The sequence below is a fragment of the Abrus precatorius genome, unplaced genomic scaffold (assembly GCF_003935025.1).
Source record: "Abrus precatorius isolate BTA unplaced genomic scaffold, Abrus_2018 Scaffold9, whole genome shotgun sequence".
Lineage (NCBI taxonomy): Eukaryota > Viridiplantae > Streptophyta > Magnoliopsida > Fabales > Fabaceae > Abrus > Abrus precatorius.
Window position 1 is genome coordinate 29,425,255 of NW_020874439.1, and position 27,982 is coordinate 29,453,236.

General features: G+C 31.2%; 3 protein-coding genes across 5 annotated transcripts; 1 reads left to right on the plus strand and 2 right to left on the minus strand.

Annotated features, from left to right (window-relative positions):
• Positions 1 to 20: 20 nt before the first annotated feature.
• LOC113850132 lies at positions 21 to 27,982 on the plus strand. 2 transcript variants are annotated; one of them, XM_027480513.1, is made up of 5 exons: positions 21 to 42; positions 23,481 to 23,813; positions 26,369 to 26,459; positions 26,861 to 26,963; positions 27,059 to 27,982. In XM_027480513.1, the coding sequence occupies exons 2-5, from the start codon at positions 23,618 to 23,620 to the stop codon at positions 27,737 to 27,739; spliced, it is 1,071 nt and encodes a 356-aa protein (XP_027336314.1). In that variant the 5' UTR covers positions 21 to 42; positions 23,481 to 23,617; the 3' UTR covers positions 27,740 to 27,982. The 2 variants fall into 2 exon arrangements, with proteins under 2 accessions (XP_027336314.1, XP_027336315.1); XM_027480514.1 differs by having other exon boundaries at positions 26,864 to 26,963; positions 27,059 to 27,870.
• LOC113850130 (beta-amylase 3, chloroplastic-like) lies at positions 1,314 to 4,562 on the minus strand. Its single transcript, XM_027480510.1, has 4 exons — positions 3,781 to 4,562; positions 3,312 to 3,522; positions 2,742 to 2,852; positions 1,314 to 2,537 (listed from the first exon to the last, which is right to left on the minus strand). Exons 1-4 carry the CDS (start codon positions 4,311 to 4,313, stop codon positions 1,749 to 1,751), a joined length of 1,644 nt encoding a protein of 547 aa, XP_027336311.1. The 5' UTR covers positions 4,314 to 4,562; the 3' UTR covers positions 1,314 to 1,748.
• LOC113850131 (poly(U)-specific endoribonuclease-B-like) lies at positions 10,385 to 13,870 on the minus strand. 2 transcript variants are annotated; one of them, XM_027480511.1, is made up of 7 exons: positions 13,611 to 13,870; positions 13,455 to 13,520; positions 13,288 to 13,356; positions 12,578 to 12,643; positions 11,743 to 12,345; positions 11,160 to 11,231; positions 10,385 to 10,855 (listed from the first exon to the last, which is right to left on the minus strand). In XM_027480511.1, exons 1-7 carry the CDS (start codon positions 13,746 to 13,748, stop codon positions 10,622 to 10,624), a joined length of 1,248 nt encoding a protein of 415 aa, XP_027336312.1. In that variant the 5' UTR covers positions 13,749 to 13,870; the 3' UTR covers positions 10,385 to 10,621. The 2 variants fall into 2 exon arrangements, with proteins under 2 accessions (XP_027336312.1, XP_027336313.1); XM_027480512.1 differs by having other exon boundaries at positions 10,440 to 10,855; positions 12,578 to 12,647; positions 13,295 to 13,356; positions 13,611 to 13,868.

Genomic DNA, 27,982 nt, shown 5'->3' on the forward strand with positions numbered 1-27,982 from the left:
GAACAGGTGACCAAAAAAAAAGAGAGAGAGAGAGAGAGCGAAGTGAGGGGAAAATCGGTGAATGGAGAAGAAGCTCACTCTGGTTCAGACAATTGCCACTGCTGGCGTTTTCTCTGCCATTTCCTTCTGGTAATTTATTCTCACTCCTAATTCTGTGAAATGACGATCATCGTAACTGTCACGTGCCTTATTGATTCAAATCGAAATTCTCTCCTTCATAGGTATGGCTTCATGTTTGGCAGAGAGTCCTCTCGGAAAGAGCTATCTCACCTAATCGAAGATCTCCGTCGCGGAAACCCTACCGATTCTTGAACTACCTCCTTCTTCTCTCTTCTTTTCTCGCAGTTACGTTAATCTGTTTCTTAAGGCCGTGGATTCAATTTATTTAACATGATCGCGTGAAACTCACTCTGCATCCTTTCCTTAACAATTTTGTAACTAGTGTTGATTGTATCAACTTTTAAGCTCGCTGAATGTGTTTGCACAAACAACTCTCTAGGTTCCTTATAAACCTTTTATTACGGTTGAGTTGACTGATCTCTACTAATGCCTTGCTGTTGTTGGCTTTTTTGAATAATCTCTCAAGAGGAAACAAAGCAGACTAAAAATTGGATTTCTATTGTCGTATTGTTGAATAACGTGATGTGGTGCTATTGGAGAGAGAGGGGACAGATATTTTATCGTGCAAAGACTAGGCATGGTTGGTTACAGGGCATGAAACGATCTAAATCTCAAAAGTTATGCATTCCAATTTAAACTTCAGATTAATGAGTTAGACAAGAAGTTCCTTTACATCGTTGCCCGGTGCGTTTTTTATGCCTGAGATGGATTCTCTTTTGTGAGATTTTAACATGACAAGATCATGTAAGAGGTTTGTGTTTTTTTTCCCCTCTTGATAAGCATTAAATAAATAATGCCAGTCAAAATTTGTAAAATTAAAAGGGATAGACAAGATTTTCACATAATAATCTCATGTGAAAATTCAACATTATTGGGGTTAAATGACTTAAATGCGTGTTTGTTAACACGTTAATACAAACATGGATCCAATTTCTATTTAACGTGGTCCAAACCTGTTATTATTTGATATCTTCACAAAAATGTTGATAGCTAATAATGAATTGTTTCCTAGATAGTCAGAAAACAGCTTTCCTGTTCCTCCTCCTCCTATGTTAAACTGTCACTATTTTACTGGTTTATTCTTGGCTCAGAAACCGTTTTCTTTTTGCATAATGTTATCTATGTTGATGCATCAATAAGGATTGTTATGGATTGAATCTATAGACTCGACAAGATTGTTCAATTAATATTGGGAGATTTTTCTCTTTCAACACTTTGACATTAGTTTACTTTATACAGATGTAACATATTGAGAGAAACCAACGACATTATTGAGTTTCTGTAGATGTGTTTCCAGGGATTAACCAATCAACATAGAAATGGTAAATACTGAATAGAGTTCAATATCAGTATAATTGGGTATATAACGTCAGCAGATAATGTTTTTCTCCTTTATAGTTGGAGTTATATACATTAACATAAAATAAAATAAAATAATATCTTCTCTCGATCATCTCAAAGCATTGGCATATGCCAGTATTCTGTCTATACACATCATAATTCTAACTCATTTCTCCACTTTTTTAGCTTCTTCCCTTTTTCTATAAAAAAAAAATCTTATGATGCTTTAAACTATACACCATGACACTTGAACACAAAGATCAGCCTTTTTCTTTAACTATACTCGTTCACACCAGAGCAGCCTCTTGCGTGTGCTTCTGAGTTCCCTTGATGTGCCCAACATAAAGATCACTCCCATGGGAATCAGAGTCTGGAAGTCTTTGTCTATGACCACCTTCAGACATGCTTCTTACAAATTCCACTAGGTGTCTCCAATTGTCACCTTCAAACAACTTCTTATTCATTCTTAGATATGTAAATGCAGTCAATCCATTGCCAGCGTCTGACCTACTTGTTGACAAAACTTGAGCATATGCATCTGCATCATATCTCTCCAATGCATTTTCCCCAGCAAGTTCTGCTCTAGCTGTTGTTGTTGTCATCTTTACCTGGTGAACTAACCCTTCAGGTGAGCAGTTAGCAAAATCGGGCTGCTCTCTGTCTTTCATTTCCATGCAGGTGAAATTGAAGGTGACTCCATGCTTTGCCAGCATTCTGGCTATTGGCAGATATCCATCATTATATCGTGTATTATAGTAGCCAGCAGTTAGTTCAGCTGCGTGAGACCTTGCTCTATAATGCCAGTGGATTCCAGCAATTTTCCCAGATAATTTCGCCCCAGATGTTTGGAATATTCCTTTGGCAGATACAAGGATCCTCTCGCCGTGTTCCATCAATTTATTGGAGTACCATTCCAGAAAGAACCGTCCATATTCAGAGTTCCACGTTCCTTCCCTTCTGAAAAATCCAGTATCCTCAGGAAATTGATTGTACTGGCCAGAGTCATGGGGCCCACTTCCTCCCCATTCTTTCTTTCCAATGGCCTCGGCTGCTGCTGCCAAGGACGCTTTCATATACTGCATGACAAACGAGTCATTAAGTCCACAGATATTTTGAAATTTGAAATTTTACTGTCATCTGGGAGATGGCTTTGCTATCCCCAAGCTAGTGATCAATTCATAGGAACCAATCACTGGTTATGAAAAATTACTAATACAATCGTGCTTTCGGATGAATGTACAAAAATAGTTTTAATTAATGTTTTTTTTTTTTTTTTATACCTTGTCATAACATTGGAACTCTCCAATTCCGGGAAACCTCCATGTTCCATTGGTCTCTGGATAAGATGGATATCTCAGCTCTCCACAAGGACCCATCCCCACTTGTATTTCCTGCAAAAGTATTAGTCTTAATTTCAAATCTTGTTCAGATAGAGAAAAGATGCGGGAGTGGCAATGTATGAAGCATAACATGCCTAGTTCATTGTCAACAGTTACTGCTCCCTTTTAATTTCCATTCCCATTGTAACACCTATTAACCAAAGTCTTAATTTAGAAAAAAAACCTGCATTAATACCTTAATTTGATTAGTCAATAGTCACCAACTGGATAGACCCCAGATAGTTGGAAGTTTATACGGTTGCTAGACTTAATAAGATAACGCTCACTGCTTGTAGCCTATGAAACACGCCCTTAAAGGAATAGACCACATCTCTATTGGATTTTTGTCTGAGACACAAATACCTCAGAATACAAATGAACGTACTAAATTTTATATTTTCTTGCCGTTACTGTATCCTATATCCATGTCTATGTTTAATAGTTTGTAGCAAGAGTTTCTGTATTACTTACCACGATAACACTGCCTAAGTAATCTCTGAATGTGTCACGAAAGCTCCTCATGTAGTCAGCGTAAACTTGGAGGGGGGTCCTTCCTCTTAGAACAGGAACTGAATCACAGCCCAAGGAGATGTACTCAGGGTTCCTCCTCCCTGATCTGTCTGTGTAAACCAGGTCAGGGTTCTTGCTGATTTCTTCCAGCACCCACGGCGGTAGAGGAATACTGAAAATAATGCAACACAGAAAATAGTAACGCAAGCTTTTTACTTGGTCTTACTTTTTCCGAACACAATCGATTGGTTCATATATTTAAGAAGACAACAGTTGCGCTTACTTTAAATTAAAATTTTCACTTTTCCATAAAATGGAAAAATTCAAGGGATTACGAGCTTGGTTTTAAAATATCAAAAATTCAAAATCCAACAAGGGGCAAAATTGCAAGATATGTTCCACAAGTAACATAAAACAAGTACTGTCATACCTGCAGTTGTCTCCGACATTCCCTCCACACTGATGGAAAGACATAACAACTTGAAGCTTCAAACCATGCATTTGTACCATCTGCACCAGCTCAGCATAGGGCTCCCAGTTGTACTTCAATGGCCCATCTTTTTCCACCAAACCCCACCAAGCATCCACCATTACCCCTTCAACTCCTGCACTCTTCAGGGCCATCAAACTTGCATTCATTGCTCTAGGCTTATTCAAGTTCCCTCCCATTGTTACCGTATCTAGTGGCAGCATCACAAACACAGGTACTCTCTTTGAATAATTGTGATCATGAACAACTGATGGAGCATGCACCTGCTCCCATATCTCGTTGATCCTTACTTCAGAATTTAAGCTGTTCTCGTGTGTGTGATGTGCTTCTTGTATGGTATTCTTTGCTCGGATACGGAACGATGGCTTAGACTTTGCAAAACTGACTATTGCAGGGGCATCATCCCAAGTTTTAAGAACTTTGGTTTCTTTCTGATTAATAAAAGAAATTGAAGAACGAAGTGTTAGAGCCATTTTTTGAAGATGGAGGAAGGGTATGTAAGAATTACTCAATATGTAAAGCGTTTATTTATAAAAAGGAATTCAGGTTGGGGAGAGGAAGTTGACAACATTGGTGGGCTCTATTTGAAAAGTGGAAAAAGGTGCAAAAAATCAAAACTAGTATACTTGCTTACGTGTCTCCACCTCTTCCATTCTTATCTAACTGAAAACCTCTGGGCTTCAGTTTTTAACGGTTATTCACATACAGTAATTTATTTGTCTGGATTCTTGATCATGTCATGAGTGTGTTCAAGTAGAGGAAAGAAAAATATGTGACTAAGAATGAAGAAAATGACATCTTTTTCTCTGGTTCTCCAGTTATTACAAATCACTGAACTATAATAATGACCAAGAAACGAGGAGATTAAAAGATTATCCACCGCTTTTAAGTGAAAATTTCAAGCTATCTGCTAAACAAGTGATGTATTTTGAGGCTATGCAATCCTATTGAGGGTTTGAATTAACTGTCATCTATGCATAAACGTTCTGCTAAACTCTTTGCACTGCTGTTGTACAATAGTTGGCCTTAATGTTTGTTTCGCAGTGCTTGAAGTAGAAATGAAATGAATAATGAAGAATCAAAATTGTTAAAAATTAGGGTCCCATATTTGATCCAAACTGTTGAAATGAGTTCACAGACAGCAACTGCAAACAGCTTTCTATAGCAAAGCCAAAATTGAACGATTAGTTAATTATTTTCTATTCTTTTTCTTAGTGATATTACAAGCATATTTCTTGGCATGATAATTAATGAGTGGTTTGCATTTCCACCATAAGACAAACCCCACCAAATGAGCTAGCTTTTCATTGATTTCTGTCTTCTGCCTTTTTCCTTCAATCTGGGTTTTCGTGGATGAAAATGTCTCATAATTTCAATATTTTCTTGGTTCTGGTTCACCTTGCTCAAGATAAGAAATGTTGCATGTTCATTAGTTGGGAAAACCTGTGGTTCAGAAGAAGTCTTTGGTTTCATTAGTCTTGGACCATTCTTTTTTCTGCGCGTTTTTTGATAACTACTCAACTTTTTATGCCATTTTAGTTTTCAACAAATGCATTTTATTGATGAGGTACTAATAGAATTTTAATGTTGACCGATGATGTACCCCGATGATGTACAGTGTCATTGAATGTGGATGAAGTCTTTTTTGTCATCTGGCAACAATTTTCCTAATACATGCCAGAGACTAACAATTATTTAGTTTGACAACGTCTAAAAGATGACACTTGAAGGCAGAATTGAAATGCTGATGAAGAATCTCTATTTGCTAATATGCTGCACTTTTATGGATTACTAGTTTATTCTCGCTGGTAAGGCCTTTGTTGTGTGCTCCTTACCCGTTATTTGATTGATTCAAAAGATAGTAGCACCATATAATAGTTTCCATAACCATAACTGCAGAGGAACTTTGGGTGAATTGATATTGACATGATATAACTGGGCTTGTTTGATGTCATTCTCAAGTCTTTTAAGAGTACTATAGTTAAGCAAAGCTTGATAGTTATGACTTAATCAATCAACCTAATCTAAGGTTCATTTCCTTCTCTTTTTATGGCAGGTTTATATCCTTTTGATCAAAATAGTATTTGGGATTTTATATTAATAGAATAAAAAGAATCAGATATTATATGTATGATCCAAATTAAAAAGTTGTACAAAAATATTTTAATTTAAATAAACAGAAGTCGTTTAAATCAATTTTGATAGTACAATCGTAAAAGTAAATTATAATCTACTTTAATTATAAAAAAATTAATTATAATCCACTTTAGTTATGAAAAAAGAAAATCACGTCTCTTCCTCTCTCGCTCCGCACGTAAACTTAGCATCACATATTAGGTAGTGCTTCTACCATTTTCTATTTTTTATTTCCTATTTAGAGAGTATTCTGTTGTCCATTGTCAAACTTTAATATACGCTAAAAAAAAGTAGTTCTCGATGTATAAAGTAATAATAAATGATATGTTGTGATAAAAAATAATATATAAAAGAAAAAAATCTGTTCAATTATAGAAATATAGTTACTGTAATTTATATGTATTTATTATTAGCCACGTATTTTTATTTATTTTATAACACATGTCTTCTACCTTTTTATATTAAATAGCATCAATTTTTATTCATTATTTAATTATTAATTAAAAATTATTTTATTTTTTATCGAGACCCAATTCTTGATTGGAGTATTGTTGCAGCATGTCCAACTGGCCCGTACTACAGTCTACCGTAGCTTATATGTATTTTCTGCAACTAAGATACTATCAACATATGACAATCAGAATTTTTTTAAATATAATAATTTAATTTTTTATAACTAAATTCAATTATAATCAACTTCTATATTACATTACTAAAATTAATTTAAATTAAATTTTATAACATTTACCATAATAACAGCAACAAATCAATTTCTATATAACTTAAATTAAAGTATTTTTATAAATTTTTTAATTTAGAGCATATATGTAATATTTGATTCATTTTATTTTATTAATATAAAAAAACTATAATATTTTCATCCTTTAAATATTAAATTTAGTTTCTGTTTTTCTTTTATTTATTAATTTAATTTATTTTTTAACCATTTTTTTTATCTCAAGCTTATTCTTTTGTTATAATGACACTAAATCTAGTTGAAATATTGTTTTCTTTCAATGAAATAATGATATAGGTTATTGACGTTTTCTTTCAATGGAATAATGATGTAGGTTATTGACTTGACTAGTTTTTTTTATGTATATTGGTCACATAATAGAATAAAATTTTAGGACAAAAATTCTATATTAATATGATGACTTAAAATTTTAAATTTTTTTTATCAATTGTTGTTAAAATTTGAAGATATCATATTTAAAGTAAAAGGAGTAATAATTCAATTTAATATTTTATTTTAATGAATAAAATTACATAAAAATTTAATATCTTAAATATAACTTTAATATTCAATTAATTTTAGTAACTATTAAAAGAAAGATTATGTTAAATTCTGTAAAGAATTAAGAATAAGTAACTAATAATAATAAAATTTTATTAAAAATAAAAATATTTATTATATTTTTATAATTTTAATATAATAAATTTATATTTTTTATAAATATTTTTTTATTTATGAATATTTAAACTAATAAATTTAGTTCTAAGAGCTAAAGTTAATAAAATCTTTAAAATACGTTAGAACAAGAAAAAAACAGGTAGGAAAAGTTTATTTAAAACGCTTATATATGTGTCAATCTTTAGATAATTTTTATATAATTATTGATAATAATATCGTGCACAGGTCAAGAAAATTTGAGTGGCAACATGAAATAAGAAAAAAAATGGCACGTTTTTAATAGTAAATAAATTAGTTATATTTAAAATTTACAATAATAATACAAATTAAATAATGTTATACGCTTATTTAAGAAATTGTTTTGCGAAAGAAAAGACAATTAATGATTTGAAATTAAAGTATTAAAAATTAAAATGAATGATACTTGCGTAAGTATAAGCAATTGCCATTGAAGAGACATTTCATTAAAAATAGCTACGTAATTAAATTTTTTGATTCCGTGCTAATTGTTTGAGAGATAAATTAATTGTGACTTAATTTATAAAAAAATTGAAAGAAAAAGACTCTTAAAATAATATATGAAAAATATTAAATCATTTAACTGCTTTACATAACATCCTTAAATATAATATTACTATATTAGTGATAAGGTGATAATGAGATATTAAGAAGTTAGAAAAGAAAATTTTTAAAAGGGGATAAGTGTATAATTAAATTTTAACTTACAAGAAATGTATTTTAATTACTTTTTAATTTAAAATTAGTTTATGTAAAGAAAAAAATAAAAACATAAAATAAAAAAAAAAAATTTATAAGATAAAATTAATTTATATACTTCAAATTTTAGAAAAGTTAAATAAAATTTATTTTTTTATTTTATCTCTATAAATGTATATCGAGGAGTTTATCTAAACAAAATCTTATTCTATATTCTCTTATACTAGCAACAATATTCACATTCTTGCATTGTTTTACCCCAGTTGATCTCCTTCCCCATGACAAGGAAACTCCATATAAAAATGGTTGCACTGCTGATAAATTGGTGCTAGTCACAATCATACAGAGTACGGGATTACTATAACCACCTAAAACAAAAGATATTAACAGGGGACAGACATGCAGGGTAGGAAGAACTTGTTTGGTTAATATATTGTCGGTTTTAATGCATCGGCATCAGTTGGAACGTGGAAGTATTCAGGTTTGATTGCAAATTTGTGCAACTTGATCTTCTTCTGCCAGAATTAGATGATTCAGAATCTTCCAAATATGCCTGATTTGTGATATTTTGTGCTCTATCCTAAGAAGGGTTATTGAGATGATCTATGTGCATGTAATTCATAGGCCAAAAACTTGTGGAGGAAATACAACCTTATCTTTACGTTGTCACATTTCCTCTCTCAAGTTAGCCTCAGTTCTTACGTAAGAAATTAACAATTTAAGATTTGGAAATCAACGAAACATGACATTTGCCATCGACGTTTAGTTTGAAAGTAGAATACCTTAGCATTAGCTTCTTCGGGAAAAACTTAAAGTAAGAAAAAAGACAGCTTTTTATAGTCCCTCGTGGTGAAATTCACTGATTTCTTAAGATTTCTATCCAAGTTAGTCCAAAATGGAGGGAATCTCTCACTTTCAGAAGAAGCCATTTCAAATCTTCTTTTTCAGTGAACAAGGGGGAGGAACCATGGAGATTGGTGAGGAAGTTATGAATGTTGTGAATTTAAAGGGTAAATGTTGTTTATGGCTAAGGGTGTGTACGTGGAACCTAACTTATTGGTCAAATATTAGTTCCTTTCTTAATGGGAATCTAATTTCACTGTCATTATAGTTATAAGAAAAATCCCATACGTACATTACTTATTTCCACACTTGTAGCACGTGCTGCACTGATTGGCTCTCAGCTACCGGCGAGTTGACACTCCTTTATCCGTGGCTCTCAGCTAGCTATAAGTCTACCCTTCTTCAAAACCCCATTTAAAATGACATTCATGGTAATAAATATATCAGACTTAAATATGCTTTTAATTTCTTAAAATATGTCAAATTTTAATTTTAGTTCCTATATTTTTTTGTTTTTTATAGTTCTTATATTTTAAAAATTAATTTTGATCTGCCTCATTAATGTGAAATTCACATACAAATGACATGTACCAATTGAGTTAGGCATATTATTATTTAGCAATTAATAGGGACCAAAGTTAATAATTTTAAACATATTGAGATTAAAACAAATAAATAAATAAATTTATAAGAACCAAAATAAATTTTTGATGTATTTAAAGGATCAAAAACATTCAATCTTAAAATAACATTGAAAAATGAAGTAAAGATTATTAAAAGGTATATTTTTAAAAAGTTAAGAACTAAAATGAGATTTTTATGAAGTTAAGAATTAATATAATCGACACTTTTATGGAAGAAACTAAAATAATATTTACTCTTTCATTTAATCAACCTACATTTCACACAATTTACTAATCAAATAATAAGCAATGGTTGTTGCTGTACATAGGTGAGCTAATGAATTGGTATTATAAGATATAGTGGTGCAGGTCATTCAACATGATAATAAAGGCTCAAGACCTTAAAGTAAATTGAAAACAAAAAGAATGGAAGGGTTGGGTTATGATAGATGTTTATGCAGTTTTTTTTTCTTTAAGTAAAGATGTTAATACCAGTAAATTTATCTACAAAGTGCAAGCTTAACCAGGCCATAGTAGAGAATTTAAAAGATAGAACTAAAATCAGTTCAATAAAAAAACTTGGAATTTTGAGAATTTAGCACCAACTTGCTTGTAAAATCTCAATTAGAACACTTTTGGAAAGAGCTCGAGACTTTTTAAGATATTTTTGTAAGACATGAGGGATTGCCTTTGCAGCACAACTCAAAAAGATGAAAGTATTTTGATGATCCGGAGCTGTATCTGAATGATTCATACCTGTATCCCACGATAAGCATTTTGCAAGCCAGCAAAATTTGAGATTTTAAATGGAACACATAATAGCATATCGTTTAAGATTGAATTAAAAAAGAAGCAAATTAGTTCCACAATAATTTATCTTTATCCGAGACAAAAGAGCCACCAAATGTATATGTACTTCTCTAAATATTGTACAACCATGTACTAATTGATTTAATTGATATTGTTGTTCTTACATCTATGACTTACAAGTATGCATAACAAGCAATTTCATTTGAAATAACCAATATCTTTGCCAGCAACTGAGAATTCAAGAATCTGCAATAGGGAAAATAGATCCAATTCGATTCCCAAAACGATAGCACTTGATATTAACTGCATATGGACCAAACTGAATGTGGTTATCCTCCCCACCAACATAGAAACACAGGGTATACAATGCAATTTCAAATTCAGGGCTCACTCCAACCAAAGTGCTTGATACAGATTTCAGAACACCATTCCATTCAAACTGAATTGTCAGAAGCTGGGTTTCAGAGTCAGGCTGCAAATTACAGTAGCAAAGAACATTAAAAGGGTTGCGTTCACAGCACAAATTATAACAATTGCTTACCTACAAATAAACACAACCGTACTAACTCTAACCAAAGTATGATTGAAGATTTTAAATAAGGCCTCATCTATTTATGAAAAATCATTTATTGTTGCTGAAAAATATTTTCAATGTGCTTTGATGTCTGGCTAGTGCAGACGTTTAATACTTTCCTGTTTTTGGTACACCAAAATTTAATTTCTCTGTTAGGAATAACTATTAATAATAAAAAGTGTAACAGATAGTAGTGACTCACAGTTTGTCCTCGTTGACGGGGAAAAATATAGCCTTGATAATCAACTCTCCCCTTTTCTTCTTCAAGGTAAAACTGCCAAAAGACATCTATAGGTGAGATAAAAATTTCACAAAATGTAAAGATATATTCATATTACAAATCAAAGAAACAACATATATCAATGCAAGCCCCCCATCTGCTCATTTAATAGATTAACAACTTCACAAATAACTAGATAGAACATTATTGGAAAGCATTACAAAAAGTTATGGAGGAACATTCAGTAACAAAGAAAATAGCTGGTATAAACAAGTACTTGTAGATATAGCATGTCATTGACACCACAAATAATGCAAAATATTCTTAGCAATATCAACTTTGAAATTATTCTACACAGAGCATGGTTTACAATAACACAAGACTTGACAAACTAATCTACAAATATAATATAGTAATTGGCTAACCAATGAGACTGGTAAATCAGCATGGTGAATGAAAAGAGCATCAAATATGACTTTGAAAATCCTAAGTTAATGCATCTTCTGTTTGCCATGAATTGTGAACAAATAAACAAACAGGCCGAAAGAAACATGATAGTTCAAACCTGGAGCCAGTTATGAAAGCCAGAAACTTCACCACTTTGTTTGAGTTCTCCAACAAAAACATGTTCAAAAGCAGAAGATGATCCAGAGGTACCACCGCGGCCATAAAGATCAAACCACAGACTTGTCATCATTCTTTTGAAATCTTGGTAACTCTCTGATGCAATTCCCTTAGAAGCAAGATACTTGTGAAGGTATTTAATCGGAGCTGTTCTACTAATTTCTTCTATAAAAGAAGCTTGCTCTTGTCTCTCTTCAGATGTGACAACTTCCTTACACCCTTGATGTGGATTGTAATTATCTAAAAGTGAAAGGAAACGAGCAAAAGTAGGCTTTCTGAATACATCATCACTAACCCAAGTAAACAAGCTCCCCTCTGCCATATCTTCTTTTTGGTAAACCTTTTTCCCTTCACCACAATCAATTTCATAGTCTTTGCCAGGTATCAAACGATTTAAATCAAGATCCCAGAGTTTGTCACAAGCTCTTGACAGATCAGCAAGTTCATCTTGTGAGGGTTCCACACCAGCACCAACTTCAACCTCATTAGAGTATTCTTGCTCACTGGGAGGTAGTTTATAGCTGTGCCAATTTTCCTTTGGAACCTGCATCAAGTTGGTAAGATCCATCATTCAGATTCAGTCAGGGATCAGGCATAAAATGTTCAGAAGTGATTAGATCACACATTCAGTAAGAAAGCAAACATGAAGAAGAATTCAAAGAAGATATACCAGTAACAGCAGTATTAACACAATATGATTTGTTTGAAATGACACAAAACACTGAAAAGCTACAATGTTTTTTCTTTTACATGTTGACTAGAATTAAAAGATAAACCTTTTGGTTCTTCCTTGAAGGTCTGCCAACAGTCTGCCATTCATCTTTATCTTCATCTTCATCCAACTGCAAAAATAAAACAAGATTGAATTCACCAAAATAGCTAAATTTTAACAGAAAAAAAAAACCTCCATATTATATGCTGCGTCACTTTGAAAGAACAAAAAGGGATTGGCCAATAACCAAGTTTATTCAACATTTTCAAATACCCAGTGCAGTGGACCATTTATCATGTAATAAATTAGAAAAAGAAAACATTTATTTCTTCAAATACTTTTCTCCAATAACAGTCTCAAACTTTATGCACAGAGACCGAGGCAAGAGGTCCGTAGGAGCATGAATGTTGTACATATCAAGCTCAAATGATGCAGCATCATAACTCCACTCTGATACCACAACTTTTTTTTCATAACATATACATTACAAAATGTTAACTATTAAAGTATCATTATAATTAATCAGTACTGACAAATGACCCAAGTGATGTATCAAATCCAAGGTAACAACCGAACCAACAATAATCTTCCTACTGCTAGATATTTTCTTAAAAGTCAGGTTTCAGCTACATTACATTTCAAAGAATTAAGTGATCATTTCTTAAGATCAGCAAACCCCTGCATAAAAACTTTAAAGCTAAGCTAAGCTGCAACCATATCTCTCTTCACGGTATCAAAATTGCAATTTGAACTTGAATCTAATATGAGGGAAACCTTGTGAGGTCTGTTGAGAGTGTTGAAACTTTCAGATTGACCCTCCTTATGTTGAGGACGATACTGTTCCTGCAGTGATATATTATATCAACATAGTGTAAACCATAACTGATATACATATGCAATTCTTTAATTCAAAAATAGAGAAGAAATCATTGCTGATTGACCTTATGAGGCCTAATGGAAGCCCTGTAACTGTGACTTTCCTCTTGCCACCGTTCCTCCTCATGTGGCTGTAACGATAAAGTTAACGAACAAGATTAAATTTTGATTTATGGGTATGATTAAGTTGAGAATGGAAATGAAGAAATGGAAAATGTGACCTTGTCGTGTTGAGAGCGATCTCCAGAGACGACTTCGGCCCAAGAGGATCTGGAGCGTTGTTCCTCGTGTGATTGATCGCGATCGTCATCGTTGACGCCGAGAGCGACGTCGACCAGACCCTTGATCAGACCCTCCATGGTGATGGTGTTATGGGAATGGATAGAGTGAGAGAGTGAGTTTGAATTATGAGATGATGAGTTGGTGGTTGAATAAAGACGATATGATATTCACCATTCATGTGATGTGAGAAAGAGAAAGGGTGGGTAGTGGCGGGTGATTAAAGACAACCTCTTCTATCCAACACATATTATTGACATTGCCTTGCCGACAACATACATCAAAATTTGGAGGTATCGTAAGTCAAAGGGAGCACATTTACAGTTAGACTCGTGAGATGAGGTTAAACAAATTATTCAGTTTGATTTTTTATTTTTATTTTTTTGGATAAATATGGTTTCACAATGTATAGATATAATGAGTATGATAGAAAAATATATATAAATATGATGACTTTGAAATTAATTTGTATTTGAATCCTCGTGTGTTTGTGAAGAACATGATAATACCATATTATAAGGGAGAAAGATGCAAACAAATTATAATAAGATTATTCGTTTTTTTTTCTTCGGGATCAGTAGACTTATTCATTTATTTTTCTTTGCAAAGTGACATAGTCATATTTCTTATTAACTTAAATTCTAAATCTAGAATAATTATAAAAAAATTATATAATATCGAATAAGATCTTCTTATACTATCGTAAAGTCTAAAAATTCTTACACTTAATATAATCTTTTATTTAACTTATATCTAAAAATCAATAAAATAACAATTATAACAAATTATATGTAAGTTAAATGAAGTACTTAAATATTTTTTTATATATTATTCAATTTTATTTATTTTAGTTAAATAACTAAGTTTATGTTTAAAATTAAGCTTGCTTATTTAAATTTTATTAATTATAGAGTTTTCACAAGAGATTTAGTGTTAAGAGGATTAAGTTTTGTTTTCCATATATGTTAATCTTTTAAGATTCTTTTAAAGTTCTATATTGAAAAGGGTTAATTGAGTTTAGTAACTTCATAAACAATTCTTGATGTATGGTTACAAACTTTAATTCAATTATTTATAAAACTAGAAAAAGAAGGGAGTCCTATTAAAACTATAAATTCATTAAGGAACTTGCTGGATATTTAGATTTTTGTGGCAGGTAAGACCTACAATTTAAGAAAAATTCTTTTACCTAACATATGAGTGTTCTTAGGGAGAGTGTTGATCAGCTGTTACCAATAAAAAAGTTTTGGAGGCTTTCTTTCCGAAATAGTTTTGTTATTCATATCTTGGTTTTGAAATTCAATCATGATGTTCTATGACTTGAAATTAAGAATAAAATTAATATATTTTAAATTTTTTGCTCCTAAGATTATAGGTAGTGACTTCCATAAATTATTGGTTAAACACTAGTTCTTGAACAGAGGATGTTATTAGGTTTAGATCTAGTATATTTAACTAGAATATGTATATAACATCCTTATTTTATTTATACAATTTAATAAATGAAAGAAAAATTAAATTAAGTTTACTTATATTCAAAGTACAAAAGTCATGAAAATTTAAAACTTTCATTCTTATTACTCAAATTTATAAGGTTTTCCAGGAATAAGGCAATAGGAAAACAAATAAATTTAGACAAATAGCTGAAGCAAAATATATGTACACCAACTTCATTAATATACAAATGTTTAATAAGTACAAAACATAATTTCAAAATGCATTAGGACTCATTTACATCATTTACAAAAGATACAAAATACAATAAGTCCTAATGAACAATATTTTCACATCAAAAGACTGAAGATGACCCTAGTCGTCATCCCTCTATCTCCGCTAATTCCTTTGAGGATATGTTCTCTTCTCACCAAGATCACCCGTATCAGCTACCACCTCAGTACCAATGACTCGCTCTGAAATAAATCAGCTTAGTCTTCCATGATGATCATGATCCAGAAAAGTGTATAAGTAATTCACCGCATCTGGTGCTCTGACCAAACCTCTATATATGTACAAGCATAGGGTATGGTAGATCCTACCACTAATAACGTAATCAAAAGGTACATTATATCCTACTGTCATTTCTAAAGTAAATACAATAGTTATCATTACTATTTACAATAAATCTACAATGACAAAGCCACTGTCACTTCGTAAATACATAGTTAAGTCTACTGCTAATAAGTAACTCTAACAGTCTAACAAATCTCTAGAGATTTGACATCTTAATTCCCTAAAATATTTTGTAAGGATAAACCTCTTTTCTCATTACTAAACATGATTTACAATAAGATTAGGCAATACAAACATAAATAACATATCAATCAATAACAAGAAAAAAAAATAAAGTTTCATTTCATGTACATACAATGTTCATTAATACCATGATTTTATTCTATTTTTCTTTTCACTATTCCTTAATTCTTTATTTTAAAATTTCACTATCCCTAAAATCTCTTCAGGTCTTCCTTAGTATAAATAGTTACTAGATAGTTGCAATTACACGGATACAATATATGCCGATTAGACCCCTTTTAGCAAAATTATGATTAGGAGTTTAAGTCAGAAAATGAGTTGAGGCCTATGGTACTTTTACTTTCATTAATTATGTACAAATCAAATAAAAATATCTACCACCCTCATTTCTTCAATATTTTTTAAAAATCACCTTTATTTTTCACACTCCCAATGTATCTTTGAACTATCCACACTTGTCCTTATCATCTTTCCTTTCTCATCATCATTTCCCTTTCCATACTTCTCATTATATCTTGAGTTTATCACTTTTTATCTCTCATTATAACATACACTTGTCACTTTTATGGTAGCTTGTTTTTCATCATTTTTCTCTTTCTTTTTATTCAAGTTCATTGCCTATATTATATTATCAATCATTCATTGCTGGTTTGGACTCAGGCCACAACGTACACACACACACACACACACACATATATATATATATATATTCAATACACATATATACATATTTACAAACAAGTAACACAAAACAACATTCACATGGATAGAACACACCATGTTCCCAATAATGGGAAAATAGAACTTTTCTTACCTCAAATAAATGGTTTCATGAATAAGTTAGTGGAAGAGATCGTCTAAAAAACTAAGGTCTTCCTACATATTATAAAGAAGAGTACCTTTTGAGAAAAGAAAAAATAGAGATAAGATTGAAGAGTCAGGGTCTGAGAAACTTACTAATAATTCAATGGAATCTGAATTTAAGTATGGGTTCAAAGCTTAGAGGTGTTTCTTTGGGAGAAAGGAATAGAAAGTTTCGAGAAAAGAGTCAGAGAAGTTTTCTTGGATTGCAATGCAAGTTTTTTTAGTTGAAATTTCTTAAATGCCCCTAAAATCTCGCACGCTCTTGCTTGAACGAGCGGGCTCTCACTTGAACAAGATCATTCTCGTTTGGGCGAGTCCTTTCTTGCTTGAGCTAGAAAATCAGAGAGTGGTTCCCCAAGCTTTTTCTGATATTTTTGCTTGAGCGACAAGGAGTCCAAAGAGTTTTTCATTTTTCCTATGAGACTGCTTAGGCGAGGTCACTTGTCGCATGAGCGAGATCTCTTCTTGCCTGGATGAAAGGATAGTTGGGACAAGTTTATCTTATTTTGCTTAAGCGAGAATACTCTAAAATCTTGTGATTATGAGTGTTCAATCTCAATAAGTAAGACCTGTCTCACTTGAGCAAGACTCCTTATGCCAGACCTCTTCCAAATAGTCATTAAATCACATTAAAACACATCCCAACATCATCTAGTCTCAAGCAATTTATCAAATAATAAATGAATGAATAAAAGGGTGTTACAAGGTATACATTTGGTAATTTTTTTAATATAAAAATAACATATTTTTAGCAGGATTGAAGGTATTTTCCATAAACTTGCTTTAGTTATAATCCTTAATTAACCTTAAGAAGTCTTTGGGGAAGGATTATCAATTAATCTTTTACTAGAAGGAGACTTACCAGTACAATCACTTTAGGGTTAAATTGCCAATCTAAAGGGATAGGAATACTAAGTTTTTTTATAGAGTTATCGTATCTTAGGCATCAGAAGAGGAGTATATCTGTACACACCAATATGTATAGACATGCTTATAGCTCGAAGCATGGGCATATTTGCCTTATCTTTCATCAATTCATGTCCAAAACACCTCAATAATCCATCAAAGTTTTTAACATATTAAAATACAATAATTAGTGCAAAACTCATTCAAATAATGATTAAGTACATAAAAATAGACTACAAAATCATGTTAAAACATAGGCTTATCATAAGCCTTCTAGAGGAATTAGGTAAGGAAATCCTCTTTTCCTTGTATATTTTTGTTTTGTATATTGATAGATTAACCCACTTAATTAAAGATAGGATTTTGTATGAGAATTGGTTCTTTTTTTCCTTTGGCTGCCAAGAATTTAAAATTCCTCACTTATTCTTTATTGGTGATATTATTTTAGTAGCTAAAGTTGACCTTCAACAAGTTGATCTCATCAAAATAGTGTTGCATGAATTATGTTCAACCTCTAGACAAGTGATTAATAAAGAAAAATCTTTCCTATGTTTTTCTTCTAAAAATACAGATGGATCTCTAACAAAGATTATGTGAGTCTTTCAATATTAATTGCTCTTAACATTTTGGTAATTCTCTTGAGATACTTGTTAAGCATAATAAGCCTTCTAGGCATAACATCTATTTTCTTATTGATTAGATTAGGGAAAAAAATATCTCTTTGAAAAAGAATTATTTGTCTTTAATTAGTAAGTTTGCTCTTGGTCAATCTTTTATTGTGAGCATTCCAAACTATGGGATGCAAACTCGGTTAATCAATGTTTCTATATTGTTGGTTCTTTTCCTTCAAACACGGCAAGTGTACCGAGTCTATTGCAAGTAATAACCGGTAGAGTATAAGAATATCGTCCTCAGAGAGTAATTCAAATGTATTAATTAATAAGATACAAATTAATTAAGCTTATATACAATAGAATTGGTGAATAATTTTCATGTAATATTTACCAACACTTAAAATGTAAAGCACTAAGATAAAATGTGTTAGAATTTAAGTTAACAAGCTGGGATTGAATTTCATCTATCTCCTCCTATATATTCTAGTAATCCAGTGATAAATATAACAATCATTTCCAATGAATCTGATGCAAAATACAAAAATCATATATTTCAATTTCTTGAAAATACATTTCTAAGATAATTTCTCAAATGTTGATTCTTCAAACAATTAATAAACTATCCAGCATTGAAATCAGGATTTAGAAGCAATCAATAACTTAAAATTTATTCCTAAAACAATCGATTATTGAGTAATCTCAATCAGATCTAGATCTAAACAATATCTTTTCAAATATAACTCAGATCTTAACACTAGAAGCTGTCAAATAACTAGATTCAAACATTATAAACAGATTGAGATCACCAAATCCTTAGAAATGATGAAGAAACAACTATATTTATATAGATTACTGAGAATACATCAAGTTTGAAGATTTACATTCAATCCCATAAGAAGATTTAGCTGCTCATGACTCTCATAACAACAAAAATGGAGATACAAAAGGAATAAAGCATAAAAAACATGAGTATTCCTACTTTTCCTCTATGCTTTACGTTGTTTGGACCTCTGTAACAGAGTTTCAACAGTTAACTTCTCACTTGAACATAAAAGTTGCCTTTTATACTGGTATGGTCGAACTTCTCTCGCTATAGCGACATGGCCTCGATGTAGCTAGAAATGGAGATAAAATTAGGTCATTCTGTTTTATTCTCGTTGCAACATTAACTCTTGCTACACCGAGAAAAAAAGCCTTCTCGCTACAGCGACCACTTCTCGATGTAGCAACAGGGGAACAGACTCACCCTCCTCCAGCTGCAACTTCTCGCTGCAGCTAGTGTTTCTCGCTATAGCGAGAAACCTCCAGAAGCTGACTTTTCTGCAACTTTATGCTTCAATTACTCCTTCCTTTAACTTTTTTAATCTTCTTCAACCTTAAGTGATGTTTCTTTTGTGATTCCAGCTACAAAATAGATCAAAAAGAGCTTAAAACCATAAAATTACATTCATTTCAAAAATATATATGTATTTGTAAAAGTTTCAAGTTTGAAGAGAATTTAACAAATAATCCAACTTTTAACACAAAAGTGTTTAATTTACCATCTCAAATCATTTATTTTATACACTTATCATATATGCACCAAAATAAATATTATTTATAAGAAATTTATTTGGAGGATCTATTGGCACAAAAAATATATCATCTTATATGTTCACAAAAAATTTGTAAACGTAAATCAAAAGGGAGTTTAGGGTTTAGGCATCTTTATAGCTTTAATCTTTCTTATATGATGAAAATAGGTTGAAAGTTTATTACCTTTCAAAATGATTTGTAGGTCTAGATAACTAGAGCCAAATATAAATTTAGAATTGGGCAAATCTTGTGGCTAGTAAATCTCAACAAGTTTCTCATCTTTGAAAAGGTCTAATCTCTATTTGGCCTACCTTTTCTCTAGGTTTGAGTTGGTTCATTAAGAATGGACTAACTAGATTCCTGACATTAGTAACTTGCGTAGTCTTATTATCTAGCCTATTTTTGACATAGATAAAGATATGTTTATATCCATTGTTTTCTTCTTAATAGTAGTTGAAATTGAGAAAAATTAAATAATATACTTTATATGTAGATTTGTAATATTATTGCTAAGATTAATCCTTCTTCTAGTCTTAATGATTAGGATTCTATTTTTTGAATTTTGTCTAAAAATGATTTTTTTTTCCATTAAATTTGTCTATCAATTAATTACTAACTCCATTGTTACACAATCTCCTTTTAATGATTTTTAAATTAGTTTAAAAATGGAAAAGACCACCAAAAAATACTTTATTTCTATAGAAAATTTCTCATAGTAAACTACTACCTAATGATGGGAGTTATAAGAGAGGTATAACTAATTATGACATTTATGTTAGGTGTGGTGATGCTCCTAAAAATATTATCCATGTTTTAAGATATTGTTTTTATACTAAAAAGTTATCCATATTTGTCTAATCAATGGATTCACTTTTTCAGTTGTAATTTTTTGAGTTTGAATATCCTATTATTTGAATGTTCAGCTCAATTACAATTTTCTTAATTGAAATAAAATTTTTTATATTATTATTTAGTACTTATGAAAAAATAGCAATTGTTTTATGTTTAAACAATCTTCTAGTCTACCTAATTTGCTTATTCAAAACTCTTTTTTATGTTGAATATATTGAGTACTATTTTAGGGATAATTCCAAGAGTCTCTTTAGGATTATTAAAGACCCATTGCATGTCAAATGAGTGTCTTCTAATCATGGACAACTCAAACTAAATATGGATGATTCTTCTTCCTTTACTAGTAATGTGAAAATCAATTCTTGCCTTTTAAGGATTGCCTTCAAATAAAAAAAATATAAAAATAAAATAAAATTGCTTTAAAAAAATGAAAAATTTTGAAAAAAGAGAGAGAGAGAGATTGGTTCCTAGAAATAGAAGTCTCGCACTATGCAAACTTATATCTCAATTTCAAAATTGACTTTATACATGAAAAGAGAAAAAACTCAGATATTTGACATTTATGAAATCCTAAAACGTGAGATTGAAGACCAGTATAAAAACTCAAGTAAGAAATATGAAAAAAAAAATTTAGGAAAGAAAGTAAAAAAAAAAAAATTCAAAGAGGAAAGAAAAAGTTCCTAAAGGGAGGATAAAAAATTAAGAGAGCATTTTTTTAGAGGAGATATGAGAAAGAAGGAGAGAATCGAGTAAAGAAATATGAAGAACTAGAATATTAAAAAAATACCAAGAAATAGAAAAGAGTAGAGAAAGAAATCAGGCCAAAACAGAAAGAAGAAGCTACATTGTTCCAGCCAACCATCATCCTTCACTATCGCTTAAATCTGAAACGTTTCTTAACTTTCTAAAGTATGAATATTGCTCATAGACCATATTTTGAGTTATGTTAAAAAAGTAATGTAAAGCAGAGTATAAAGATAGGGAGAGACGTGTACGAGTTAGTTAACTAAATTTTTATTTCTTATTTATTTTTTTAATCTGTTATTTTATTATTAAAATAAAAGAAAGAAAAGGTCTAAATGATTTGATAAGAATGAAGTGTCGAAAATCTTAAATCAATGTTTCAACTTTTTCATTTCATGTGTATAATATATCAATACTTTTACTATTAAAATGAAAAAAAAGCAATGTGATTAAATAGAATACTAGTATAGCTTCAGTAGCATTTCGAAACACGCAACCAACCTTCACAGTTTAGAACTTTCATTTTTTTAATTATTATTATTTGTTTATTATTTTTGTTTTCTTCTTTTTAAAACATTGAGCTAAGGTAGTCCATTTGCAAACCAAGCAAAATATGATAATTCTAAAGTTCAAAAAAGTTTCTTTTTTTTTTTTAAGTTAAACTTCCTTTTTATTATTTAGTTTTTTTTATCTATTTATTTATTTATCCTTAACTTTTTTTAGCAAAATACCTCATTAATATTTATTTTTATTATATCTGACTTTTATTTTCAATTATAAAATGTATCCCTTTCTGACTAAAAATAATGGAATACAAGTAGAGTAATATATATATATATATATATATATATATATATATATATATATATATATATATATATAAACTTTCCATAATAATTACAAGGATAATTTTTAATAAATGTTAGTATCAATTATTAATAATTTTTTATGATTGTAAAATGGTTTTGTTAATGAATATCTCACATATACTTAGAAGTGCTAAACATATTCTTTTAAATATTGTAAGTACTCACTATTTTTATACACTCATAAGATCATTTTATTTTATTTATCTACTTAAATGTTTAAGAAAATATGAATCGTTAGTTTTAATTATGTATTTATTCCTACCTTGTTCTTAAATATTTGACACATTTATTATAAATGAGATAAAAAAATTATCCAATACCATATTAGATTTTTTTTAAACATAAACAAGAATATTAATCATATTTATTAATCTATAATTATTTCTCAAAATAAAAAAAATATAATACTTTAATAAATAATTATTGAATGTTTCTTGCATTTACGATATATTTTTTTTCAATACTTTTTATTTTAATAATTAGTGTCTTTAAAATAATAATTTGCATTTACTGAATAATAATTGAACTATTTTCACATTGAATAGAATATTTAAATTTTTATAATAATGATTCTAAAAATTATATCTTTTATTTATTCTAATTAATTAATAATATAAATATTTTTATATTAATAGTATATTTTCATTTTGTTTACCAATAATCATCATAGTATTATTTTTCAACAGTCGCCATACTTAGTATTAACTAAGAATATGCGACAATGATATATCAAAATTAAACAATTTACGAATAGTGTTTATTACCATACGCTTAAAATTGAAAGAGCATTATATTCTTTCTTAATTTATATTTTTTAATATTTTAAAAATTAAAAATATTTATATATTTTATAAATAAATTGTTAACTCTACTAAATAAATAAAAGAGTATAGAATATCTTATTTTGGAACACACGTTAGAATTTACCTTTATAAACATTCATACAGTAGAGCAGTGCAAGCGTGCATGGCAAGAAAAAGTTTGGTAATCAGAGCAATAAGTGCTCAAATTAAGGCTTATTGAAAAGTCATTGGATCGGGCCCAAATAAGTCATCGGCCCACAGCCTAAGTCCTCAAGCAGAGCATGCAAGCAAAGAAAAACAAAACATAAACACTAAGAAAAATAAAATTTTAGAGAGAGAGAGAAATAACACGCTGTTGTGTTGGTGTGCGTGTCGTGCAGTTCATCTGGGTTGGGTTGGGGGTTTCAATTTCAATTTCAATTTCATTTCGAATATCAAATTTCAATTATAGCGCGAAGAAGAAAGGTGTATGGCGGCACCGAACAACAACACGACGGCGAAACCAGGAACCCTAGGCGTAGGCGTGGCCGCTACTCCGCCTAAATCCCAACGCGGCCATAACAAACCAAAGTGCAAGCAGTGCGGCAATGTGGCTCGTTCAAGGTGTCCCTACGAATCATGCAAGAGTTGCTGTTCCAGAAACCAAAATCCCTGTCATATTCATGGTCCGTTTCATCTTTAATCTAAACTGCAATATCTTTCTCTGTTACTTTGTACCTTAAATTTATTTGCATATCCCTCTGTCATGATTGTATGTTATGATCTCTATTTTTCACCTCCAAGCAAATTGTTAGTGCGTAGAAATTCCATGTTAACATGAGTTACACCGATTAGTTTATTTTGGTTCTTTCTAACTCCACGCCAACATAGTGAATTTTAGAAAGAAAGGCTTCCCCGCAGCATGAAGTCTAGGTTTTACTCTCTTTTACTTTTGCTCTAGTGAAAACCCTTATAGTCTAAAGTATGCCCTCCATAACTCAAGTTTAGATTTATCCTTTTCTTTTAATTTTTCAAGCAGGAGTATGTCATCCGTAAGGAACATACACTTAGGGACAATTTTTTTATATGTTACTCGTAAGCACGTAAAAAGAAGGTTATAACAGATGGTTGAGCTGGTAGACACAATTACTTAGAACACACAAAAAAGGCAGAACACAGGTATAGAAAGGATAGAGGATGTATGAACAATTAGCTGAACAAAGTATGTTCAAAATAGAGAATTGGTTATGCCTGCACCTGGCTGGAAACAGTGCTGGTGTGCAGCGTGTGTTGCATAATCAAGCCTCAAACAAAGTTTTGAACTGAGGCCATTACGGTGAAAAAAAGGGGAAAATTGCAATAAAAACCCAAAAAAATGTATGACAACTGAGAAAGTAATGGACAACTGCAATTTTCGGCACCACACAGAACTGCTATTGGTAGCTCTTCTAAGTGAGTTTGTCTCTCAAATGAGCAAATAGGAGTATATTCGCCCTTTAATTTTAATGATTAACCATTAATGCACTATTAATTTTGAAATAAGCATTCCTCAGAGCTATGATGCATTTAGTACAGGTACTTATTGGGTACTCGCGGTTACATATCCAATACTCACTTATCACTCAAATATAGTTATCAATAGCAGTCAGAAATGGTGCTGTCAAGGTGTTGTGTTCTCATGGCACCTTGTGACAATGCAGTAGCAGAGTGTTTCTCTGTTGCAGCAATCGTGGCCACTATTTGGCATTGATAACTATGCACTCAAGTACAAATCATTCTGTACATAGTTCCATGTTTTTGTTGTGAAGCTGTTTGGTTTGGTTTTTGATACGTATAGTATCAAAGGGACCTGCAGAGCAAGAATATACCAAGAAGAAAGAATAGAAAGGGGTAAAGAATGAAGGAATTCTGAGAGCAATGCTCCCCCAGCAAGAGAGAAATTTCTCTGTCCCAAAATATCAATTCAAATCCCAATATAACAGAATTAGCTTGCATGTTCCTTCTCATCCTCAATATCTAACTTATTACATATTTCCCCATCTGCCCCTAACTCTTGATTCTATTGCAAAATAATTCCCCACTCACACATTAAGCCCTAATGGTCTTGGATCTATGCTGGTAGACCTTTCCCCATCTAGAGGACGGGGCACAATTCCTATCAGGTTTTTGTTTTTTCTTTCATTTACTAAATGAAGTACTTTGCTACTTCACTTCCTTCAAAATATGCTTTTTATAAAGATTTTTACTTCAATTTAGAATATTTTAAAAATTACTCACCTGCATTGATGAAATACAATTGAGTGTTATGTTTAAGACTAAGGGGAGTACATGAAAAGATACTGTTTATCTAGTGACATTAAAATTACAACTCGTCCAATGTTATTAGAAACTTACAATCTGTGATTCAAATTGGTACAATTTGGATAGCCAATGATTTGCATTGTGATGAATTGCATGTGAATTTGAACCTTGCGATAGCTGTATTAATCGATAAGATTCTGTATCATCACTTTGAGTCAAAATTTAGTGATCTTTTATTCTTTCGTTTTTTTCTTTCACCATTTCTCATCAAAGAATTTAAAAAGTCAGATGAGTTTAAATTGTTGAATAAAGAGTAACTGAAGGAGCACTAATCAATGCACCCTATTCAATGTATTCTATATTTATTTATTAATTTGAAATAGGGCTTTCGTACAATCACTTACTCTTCCTTCACTCTATTTGCTTGTCTATTTTGTTGTTTTATTGCTGTGTTTTCAGCCTTCTGGAATAGAGGCTTCACTCACAGACACACTCATAGTCACATGTGAGACGTATGGTTACTTTTCATCATTTTCTAGTTTAAAATTACCACATTGAATACTATACATATTTTTTATGATATATTCCAAGCTAACTAGAAAATGATGAAACTTAACCATACATCTCACATGTTGTTGTATTTCAAGCTAATTTTCATTGTCCGCAGATCATATGATTGAATGCATTTTTAGTATTCACAACTAAATTATTGGCTTGGTGATTCATGATTTTAGCTGTGAATTATAACCTTGCACTCTTCTACTTTATAAGAAAGTGAGATAAGATGTTTTAAAAGGAAGTTGTAATTGTTTTGCCAATCTGTTGGCAAGATTGAGAATATCTGTATACTTTCTATTTGTTTAATATTTCCCATAATTTAAAATTCTATTAGATCTTTATGCTTGTGCCCCTTTGTTTTCATGTTTTGTGGTGAATGCAGTGTTAAAAGCTACTTCAACTTTTCCTGATAAGACACCATCTTCTGGTGCTGCTCCACTTGATCAGCAATCCTTAGAACAACCTCAGTCAACGTAAGTTAAGAGCATCAGCACCATATCCATTTGTTAGTTTATATTTTAAACATGTCAAGCTTTACTGGAAGTATATCTAATTTATTTTTAAATAATAGAGGCACGATTTTCTGCTGAATAGAGTTGCTATTTTCTCTTCCGAGTGCCAGGCTGGACTCTGTAATGCAGTACTTACAGTCTTCCTCATATTTTACATTGCATGCTATTCAGTAATTGCTCAAGATCATGTGTCAATCTTCCCTTTTGCATCATACCATTTTCTTAATGCAGTAATTTTCTTGAACTTCCAGTTTGTTCCTCTAGTGACTTGATTGATTCAATCATACAATCAGCATTTAAAGCATCTTCCAAATTCTTAATATTTTCCCCTAAACTGGATTTTATTTTGTTTTCTGTTTCAGAAGTGCAGGTAGAGTTGCATCACTTCGACAACTTTCCAATAGTTTTGCTCAGTTCAATAGTTTGCATCTTTCACTTCGTTCAAAGAAGCCACTAACTAGAAAGGTACAGACACTACATTGAGGATGCTTGGTTAAGTGTATAACTTGTTTTGGTGACCTGTATGTTATGTGAAAGTAATAGCATTGCAATGATTACAGGATGCTGAAGCTATAAATGAATGGAGATTTTCTAAGTTAAAAGAATATAAGGAGCGGAATATTGAAGTGGAAAATGAAGCTTTCGATCGATACATGCTGAATGTAGATTTATTAGAAGAAGTATTATCTGTAAAGTCTTTGGATGACAATGTATCCTCTGCACTGGAGTCTAATCCTACTCCAGAGAGCAGTGAGGTAATGATCCCTGGGTTAAAATTGCAGCTAAGATCAAATACAATGAGAAGTGATGGGTTGAGAATGAGAATACAACAAATTGTAGATGAGGGATTAAAGAAGCTTCAGAAACGTGCTGTAGATGGTGACATCAATGAATCAATTGATGATGAAGCTAAGAAAGCTTCAAAAAGGGGGAAGAGGGTCGAAAGGTTATCAGCTATAAGTGATCTTATGGATAAGATTAATAAAGCCCGAACTGAGGAGGATTTGAAGTCATGCTTGGAGATGAAAGTCCAACTCTTCAATTCAGAAGAAGGCTCTGCCTTGATAGACCTTAAAGACAATGAAATCCTTAAGAATCAAACTGCTGAAACTGATGAGGTACAAGCCAAAGAATTGGATTATTCTTTACCAAAATTGATTGGTACCACCGAAATTGATCAAGAAACTCTCAACACCGTAGACAAACACTTTTCTTCCCTTGAGCATGTAGAGAAGTTATGAAGCTAGATTTCTAATTAACACCTAGCTTCTTGAAAGAAACAAATATCTGAATGTTGTACTGTTCTAGGAAAATGCTCTCTAATTAGAATTAGATAGTCAAAATGGAGCCAAAAGATGTTTTAAAAATTAAACTGGACAATTAAACCTGTTGAAGTTTGAACCGGTTATATTTTCAATTTTGAGCACTGTCCAATTTAATTACGGTTCAACAACTCTTTTTATCGGATTAATCAAATTATGATT